The following is an 8822-nucleotide window of genomic DNA, read 5'->3' on the forward strand; positions in this document are numbered from 1 at the left end:
ATTATTTTCATTGCTTCATTTAGCTAATTGGATCATTCATTTTTTAAGTACAGAGATTGAATCAGGGCAGCACGGTGGGGGCAGTGGGTTACCCCTGTTGCCTCAAGGCGCCGAGGTCCCAGGTTCGATCCCGGCTCTGGGTCACTGTCCGTGTGGAGTTTGCACATTCTCCCTGTGTCTGTGTGGGTTTCACCCCCACAATCCAAAGATGTGCAGGGTAGGTGGATTGGTCACGCTAAATTGCCCGTTAATTGGAAAAAATTAATTGGGTACTCTAAAATTTAGAAAAAGAAAAGTACAAAGATTGAACTGTAAGTATATTGCACATGAAGTTAAAAACTTAAGGCAGCACGGTGGCACAGTGGTTAGCACTGCTGCCTCACACAGCGAGGACCCGCGTTCGATCCTGGCCCCAATTGACTGTCAGTGTGGAGTTTGCACACTCTCCCCATGTCTGCGTGGGTTTCACCGCCACAACCCAAAGATGTGCAGGGTGGGTGGATTGGCCGCGCTAAATTGCCCCTTAATTGGAAAAAAATAATTGGGCACTCTAAATTTATTTTTACAAAGTTAGCTCTTTCCATGACCGGGTGCCTCAGTGCCTAACAGCCCATGAAGTGCTCTTTGAAGCGTAGTCACTATTGCAATGTAAGAAACACTGCAGCAAACTTCCACACAGGAAGATCCCACAAACAGCACTATGATAAGCTCATAAGACATAGGAGCAGAATTAGGCCACTCGGCCCATCCAGTCTGCTCCGCCATTCAATCATGGCTGATATTTAATGATGTTGATAATGATGTTGATTGAGGGACAAATATCAGCCCCAGGATACCGGGGAGAACCTTCTTCAATATTGTGCCATTTGATCTCTTACATTCACCCGAGCAGGCAGTTGGGGCCTGGGATTAACTCTTATCTGAAAGATGACACCTCTCCCACAGCGCAAGCCTTCATCTGGATAGTCAGTAGCTTTCCCCAGGATGGAAAAGAAAATTACTAGGGAACATATGTTTAAAGTGCAAGGGGCAAAGTTTAGAGGAGATGTGCGAGGCATGTTTTTTTTTACATAAAAGGGTGGGGCATGCCTGGAACTCACTGCTGGGGCAGGTGATGTAAGCAGGTATGATAGCGGAGTCTAAGAGACATCTTGACAAATACATGAATAGGATGGGAATAGCGGGATTTAATAATTTTATAATCTTTATTGTGTGCAGCATGATGGCGCAGTGGGTTAGACCTGCAGCCTCATTCCGCCGAGGTCCCAGGTTCGATCCCAGCCCTGGGTCACTGTCCGTGTGCAGTTTGAAACATTCTCCTCATGTCTGTGTGAGTTTCACCCCCACAACCCAAAGATGTGCAGGGTAGATGGATTGGCCACGCTAAATTGCCCCTTAATTGGAAAAAATTAATTGGGTACTCTAAATTTATAAAAAAACAACATAATCTTTGTCACAAGTAGGCTTACATTAACACTGCAATGCCCCTTGTGAAGAGGACCACAAATATGAGGACGGTATGGTAGCACAGTGGTTAGCACAGTTGCTTCACAGCGCCAGGGACCCTGGTTCGATTCCCAGCTTGGGTCACTGTCTGTGCGGAGTCTGCACGTTCTCCCCATGTCTGCGTGGGTTTCCTCCGGGTGCTCCAGTTTCCTCCCACAAGTCCTGAAAGACGTGCTTGTGAGGTGAATTGGACATTCTGAATTCTCCCTCTGTGTACCCGAACAGGCGCCGGAGTGTGGCGACTAGGGGATTTTCACAGTAACTTCACCGCGGTGTTAATGTAAGCCTACTTGTGACACTAATAAAGATTAATAAAAAGACGAACACGTGGTCCAATTAAACTGAAAAATGCTTAAAACAAAACCGAATCAGAATTTTGCCAAAACCTATGCCATATATATCTATTTTTTTATTTTTTTTTTTGTTTAAAAATTTAGTGTACCCAATCATTTTTCCAATTAAGGGGCAATTTAGCGTGGCCAATCCACCCACCCTGCACATCTTTGGGTTGTGGGGGCGAAACCCACGCAAACACGGGGAGAATGTGCAAACTCCACACGGACAGTGACCCAGAGCCGGGATCGAACCTGGGACCTCGGCGCCGTGAGGCAGCAGTGCTACTCACTGCGCCACCGTGCTGCCCTTTATATATCTAATTTTAAAAGAATTGATCCATAAAAATCGCTCATCGACCGTGGAATACACTTACGCAAACCCGGATGTTACGTTGGCCAAGCTGATAGAGGAATGGAAACAAACTCTGATTCCAACCGATTCAAAATCAAGCTTATAAAACGTTATTGTAATGCAGACGCCACCGATTGCTGAAACAGGGGAGGGTGAAGTATCAGCCATGGCTTAGTGGGCAGCACTTTTGTCAAGTTGGAGTGTTTGTGGGTTCGAGTTCCACCTCAGGGGACTGAATGGCAGCAAGAGACGATTAAGGCCAACACTCCTTGTTCAGACGTGACGTTAAACCGGGCGCCCCCCCCCCCCCCCGCCCGCCCTCTGAGGAGGATGTAAAAGGTCCCGCTGCACTATTTTGAAGAAGAGCAGGACAGTTCTCCCCAGCCCTGGCCAATATTCATCCCGTCAACGTCACTGAAACGACATTATCTATGGGAGCTTGCTGTGCATGAATTTGCTGATATTTTTCCTACAATGCAGCAGGGACCACACTTCAAGAGTGCTCCGTTGCGGAGAGAGGAAGGAAAAAATGAGAACCGGAGGCTCGAGGTGAGGGCGGGATTTCTCATCGTACTTTCTGATCAGCAACACGGAGGAGGTAGAAGGGGAGCATTCGGAGGGATGGCTTGAGTCATGCCTGGAGTCGGGCTAAAAGTGGTGCAGAACAGATACCAGCGACAGACGTTTCCCCATCAAATCAGACTGTACCTTTGTGATGGCCGACTCCAACATGTTGCAGAAGATCGAGAACTGCTTGAAGTTTCCAGTTTTGTGAGTGACATCCTCAATGTCTGCAGAGCAGAGAGAGAAGAGGGACAGAGTCGGTTAGGGGTCTCCCACACCCCCACCCACCCACCCACCTCCACTTTCCTGTCTTATCCCCATATCCCTCGATTTCCTCACTGATTAAAAATCTGTCTCAGCCTTAAACATACTTCACGCCCCGGCCTCTACAGCTCTCTGCGGTAAAGAATTTCACAGATTCACTCCCCTCAGAGAAGAAATTCCTCCTCATCTCTGTCTGAAATGGGTGACCCCTCACTCGGAGATTCTGCCCTCTGGCCCCAGACCCTCCCACAAGGGGAAACAACCTCTCAGCATCGACCTCTCAGCATCGACCCTGTCCAACCCCCTGAGAATCCGATATGTCTCAATAAGGTCGCCTCTCATTCTTCTAAACTCCAATGAGCACGGGCCCAACCTACTCAACCTCGCCTTATAAGAAAATACCTCTATATCCAGGATCGACCAAGTGAACCGTCTCTGGATTGTCTCCAATGCTGGTGTATCATCCCTTAGATGAGGGGACCAAAACTGTTCCAGGTGTAGTCTAACCACCTTCTTTGAACGGTTGTAGGCCATGTCTGGACAGTGACTACAAGCAAAAAATCTTTCTCTTAATCATGTGACAGGCCCTCTTGCAGCAATCCTACTACCCACTGCACTGAGAGATCAACACTCTCAGCAGAGATAAGGCCTTGCTCAGTACAATGCTGGGACTGAGCATTCAGCCACTAGACTGTCAAAAGAGCTTGAAAAGCACAGCCTAGCGTCAAAAACGCCCAAGCTAGGCATGGCTAAAGGTAGGAGAAGCAGGCAGAAGATGACATTGATCACACGGGAAAGAGCAGCTTTGAACTTACACGCAGCCTCAAATTCTCCTCGCCACTGCTCAGAGGTCAGCCGGTCCTCAACTTCCACCTCCAACACGTCCCCGGTCACCATCATCGTGACGATGTACTCAATCCCCCGGAAAACATAATCTGCTTGCACTGAGGAACCTCCTTCCATGGCACAGGTAGAGAAGCGCGACTGTACTTCAGGGCAAGGTGACAAGATCCAGGAAGCCTCAACAGAGGCAACGAGCAGTTAAATCTTTTAAGCTGCAGATAACAAATTAAGTTACTTGAAATGGGATAAAACAACATTAAATATCACCAACATGCTGCCCCAGGTTGCTTTTTCTGTTTGTTGCGTATACTGGGAGGGGCCAGATGGAACAGCCTCCTATATAGTACCTGTGCAACACTAACATCTACTTGGCAATGTGGAAAATTGCCCGAGTATGTCATGTACACAAGAAATAGGACAAATGCAACCCAGTCAATTACCACCCCATCAGTCTACTCTCAGGATATCACTGCGGGAGTTCTTCAGGGAAGTAAAATAATTGCAGGGCTGCAGTTAAGGGCAGAAGAGTGGGGCTAGCTAAATTGTTTTTGTAGAGGGCTCGACAGGCCAAATGGCCTTCTCAATCATCGCCAAAGTGATGGAAAGAGTCATCAGTGCTATCAAACAGCACTTACTCAGCAATAACCTGCTCACGGACGCTCAGTTTGGGTTCCGCCAGGGTCACACAGCTCCTGACCCCATTACAGCCTTGGTTCAAATGTGGACAAATAGTTCTGAATGCCAGAGGTGAGGTGAGAGTGACTGCCCTTGACATCAAGGCAGCATTTGACAGAGTATGGCACCAAGGAGCCATCGCTAAACTGGAGTCGACGGGAATCGGGGGGGGGAACTCGCCGCTGGTTGGTGTCATAACTGGCGCAAAGGAAGATGGCTGCGGTGGTTGGAAGTCAATCATCTGAGCTCTGGGATATCACTGCAGGAGTTCCTCAGGGTAGCGCCCTGGGCCCAACCACCTTCAGCCGCTTCATCCACGACCATCGCAAGGTTAGAAGTGGGGATGCCCGCGGATGAACGCACAATGTTCAGCGCCATTGGCGACTCTTCGGGCACTGAAGCGGTCCCCGGCCCGTAAGCTGCAAGAGCTGGACAATAAATATCCAGGTTTGCGAGCAAGTGCCAGGCCGTGACCATCTCTTGCAAAGATCGCAGGGGGGGGGGGGGGGGGGCACAGCAAGTTAGCACTTCTGCCTCACAGCGCCAGGGGCCCAGGTTCGATTCCGGGCTTGGGTCACTGTCTGTGCGGAGTCTGCACGTTCTCCCCGTGTCTGCGTGGGTTTCCTCCGGGCGCTCCCCAGGAAACTGAATACCGAATTCAGTTTTTCCAATGAAGGGGCAATTTAACGTGGCCAGTCCACCTACCCTGGACATCTTTTGGGTTATGGGGGGCGAAACTTACAGTCCAAAGATGTGCAGGTGGGGTGGCCATGATCAACTGCCCCTTGGGGATAGAGCGGTGGGTGCTCTATCAGGGGGCTAGGTGCAGACTCGATGGGCTGCATGGCCTCTCCCTGCACTGTGTGGGGTGCTCTAACCTGGACATTCATCACCATGGCTGAATCCTCCCCTGACCCACCATCATCTCATCCCTCCCCAACAACCCCATTTTACCCGGAGCCGAACCGAGCCGCAATCTTCCTCCCTCCTCAGCCGTCCGCCCGCCTCTGTCTCTAGGCGCCCAGAAGCCCGGGCTCCGGCCCAAGCTCAACCTAACCCGCCCATCGCCGGCGCGCGCACCCGCCGGCCCTGATTTGCCCGGCCGCCGACGTCCGCGCCCGCCATTGGTCGAGCTCCACGTCAATCACGTTCGGGGAGTTGACAGCGTTTGGTTGACGCGTAGTTAGCAACCGGACGCACCACTGAGCGAATCAGAGAGGGGTGAGAGCGGAGAGACAACATGATAAATCAAATTTCCTCAACTTGTATTAAAAATGTAAATGGTAATGTGGTCAGTACCTCATTTTAATTCCTCTTTACGTTGTGTTGGTTCGCCTGTTTGTGCTTATTTGCGAAATAGTAGCACTCATTGCATGGTCCACCCCCTGTTGTGAGTGGAAATGGCCTGGTCGCGGAACGGGCGCTGGTGTGATGACGCCATCCCCCTGCGCCCCCAGGCCAGCTGTCAATCAAAGACCTGGGGCAGTTGGTTGTCCCTAGCAACCAGCAGATGCTGACATGTTCTCTCTCAGTTGCAAAGCTCCACCAAGGGTTTCCGGTCACCCCCCCCCCCCCCCCCCCCCCCTCCCCCCTCCCCCCTTCCTCTGATTTTTGTTTAATTTGTAGTTCTTTAGTTTCATTAATAATCTTTATTATTGTCACAAGTAGGCTTGCATTAACACTGCAATGAGGTTACTGTGAAAATCCCCTCGTCGCCACATTCCGGCGCCTGTTCGGGTACACAGAGGGAGAATTCAGAATGTACAAATTGCTGAACAGCACGTCTTTGGACTGTGGAAGGAAACCGGAGCACCCGGAGGAAACCCACGCAGACACGGGGAGAACGTGCAGACTCCGCACAGACGGTGACCCAAGTTGGGAATCGAACCTGGGACCCTGGCGTTGTGAAGCAACAGTGCTAACCACTGTGCTACCCGTGCCGTCCACAGGTAGAGATCAGCCTTGATCTGATTGAATGGCGGAGCAGGATCGAAGGTCTGAATTGCCTCCTTCTGCTCCTAAGTCCTATGAGCCCCACGGGGAGATCAATCAGGACATCCCGCAGGGTCCCGTGGGGATGAATGAACTTGCCTGGATGAGCGCAGCTCCAACAACGTTCCAGAAGCTCGACACTATCCAGGATGAAGCAGCCCCCCCCCCCCCCCCCCCCGATCGCCACTCATCCACCACCTTCAACAGTCTTTCCCTCCACCATCGATGCACAGTGGCAGCAAGTGTGTGCAATCTGGGAGATACACTGCACAAACTCACTTATGTAATAATTCCAGGAAGCGCGGAGTGAAAGATCAAAACTGAAAATGCAGGAGCGTCTCAGCGGGTCTGACAACGTCTGTGGAGAGAGAACGGAGCTAATGTTTTGAGTCTGGATGTCTCTTTATCAAAGCTGAAAGACCAAATTGGTTTATTTAAAACTGAAAACAAAGCCGCTCCTGCAGCACACAAAACAAACAGCCCAGCCCAGGATTATCGGAAACTGCCGGTCCAGGTCTGAGAGCCACATTTAAAGGTCCCGCTAACAAACCACAGCTGAGTGGGCCTCCAAGTCCCCTTGCCGGAGGATGTTGCAACAGGCGTAAAGGACGTCATCTCTGCTGAGATAGTCTCTGCTGGAGTGGATTCCCTGATCCAGCTGTTTTTTCACAGCCTTTGCATGGACGTTGACAAAACCATGCCAGCTTTTCCCCCCACAATCTTGGGATCCATTGGGAGCCATTCCAACATTCCACACATAGAAGGCACCTCCTGTTCCGAAGGTCCTATCGAGTCTTCTGGTGCCATAGTTCTTTTATTTGGTCTCCTGCTTTAACTCTCACTTCCTCCACCACCCTACCCCACATTGGGAAACAGCAGGCAGTCATTGTCCCATTAACAATCCTGCTGGTGCGACATTCACCATCATGTGCGGTGTGGTTCAACAATGAAAGTGGAACCGGGCCAATTTCATATCCAGGGACCCGGCAGGTTGTTTCTTCATTCTGATTTTGGATGTTTGAAATGCCCATTCAGCCAGGCCATTAGACGATGGATGGTATGTCACTGTTCTGATGCGTTTAACACCGTTTGACTTCATGAATGCCTGAAATTCTCCACTGGTAAAGTGGGGGAGTACCATTATCGGATACAAGGATCTCTGGTAGGCTGTGGGTACAGAAACTTTGACGGGGTTTTTCCATTGTTGTCTGAGAAGCCATGGAGGACAATACAATTAACTTCTAACCATTTCTAGTGGGCGATGACCATAATAAAGAACATTGATCCCAAGAACGGCCCAGTGGAGCTATTCCCATTCCCATGGGCCATTCCCATGGGTGCAGTGATGCCGAAGGTGGAAGTCTCTGGTTATCCTGGCATAATAATAATAATAATAATAATAATAACCTTTTATTGTCACGAGTGTGAAGTACTGTGAAAAGCCCCTAGTTGCCACATTCCGTCGCCTGTTCAGGGAAGCTGGTACGGGAATTGAACCCGCGCTGCTGGCCTTGTTCTGCTTTACAAACCAGGGGCAGGATTCACTCAGCCCAGGCCGGGTTGGAGAATCGCCGGGCCGGGCGCGAATCGCGCAACGCCACCTCGACCCTGGTCCGCCGATTCTCCGGTGTGCGGCGATTCGGCTCCATTGGCGCCGGTGCAGTCAGCGTGGGGGCCAGTTGGGGGCCACTCTAACCCCCCCCCCCCCCCCCCCCCACCGATTCTCTGCCCGGAATGGGCCGAGTGGCCGCACAAGAAAGCCCGATTCCCACCGGCGTCGTTCGCACCTGGTCTTACCTGGCGGGACCTCGGCATCCATCCTGCGGGGGCAGCCTGGTGGGGGGGGGTCCGACTCCGAGGGGGGGGGGGCCTCCACCGTGGCCTGTCCCACGATCGGGGCCTACCGATTGGTGGGCCGGCCTCTCGTGGTGGGGGCCTCTTTTGCTCCGCGCCGGCCCCTGTAGCCCTACGCCATCTAGGGCAGCACGGTGGCACGAGTAGATAGCACTGTGTCTTCACAGCGCCAGAGTCCCAGGTTCGATTCCCCGCTTAGTCACAGTCTGTGTGGAGTCTGCACGTTCTCCCCGTGTCTGCGTGGGTTTCGTTCGGGGGCTCCGGTTTCCTCCCACAGTCCAAAGATGTGCAGGTTAGGTGGATTGGCCGTGATAAATTGTCCCTTAGTGTCCAAAAAAAGGTTAGGTGGGGTTAATGGGTTACGGGAACAGGGTGGAAGTGAGGGCTTAAGTGGGTCGGTGCAGACTCGATGGGCCGAATGGCCTCCTTCTGCACTG

The 8822-nt window shown here is 51.5% G+C and overlaps 1 protein-coding gene across 2 annotated transcripts in view; it reads right to left on the bottom strand.

The window, feature by feature from the left end:
• Positions 1-5590, bottom strand: part of ccdc61 (coiled-coil domain containing 61) — a 30770-nt gene extending 25180 nt beyond the window's left edge. For both annotated transcript variants that reach the window (XM_038786097.1, XM_038786096.1), the window contains exons 1-3: positions 5494-5590; positions 3837-4076; positions 2902-2984 (exon numbers count right to left, since the gene is read on the bottom strand). In XM_038786097.1, the coding sequence (XP_038642025.1) occupies positions 2902-2984; positions 3837-3984 (231 nt within the window). In that variant the 5' untranslated portion in view covers positions 3985-4076; positions 5494-5590. The remainder of the gene's footprint in view (positions 1-2901; positions 2985-3836; positions 4077-5493) is intronic.
• Positions 5591-8822: the final 3232 nt, after the last annotated feature.

Source organism: Scyliorhinus canicula, chromosome 27, assembly GCF_902713615.1.
Source record: "Scyliorhinus canicula chromosome 27, sScyCan1.1, whole genome shotgun sequence".
NCBI classification, from domain to species: domain Eukaryota; kingdom Metazoa; phylum Chordata; class Chondrichthyes; order Carcharhiniformes; family Scyliorhinidae; genus Scyliorhinus; species Scyliorhinus canicula.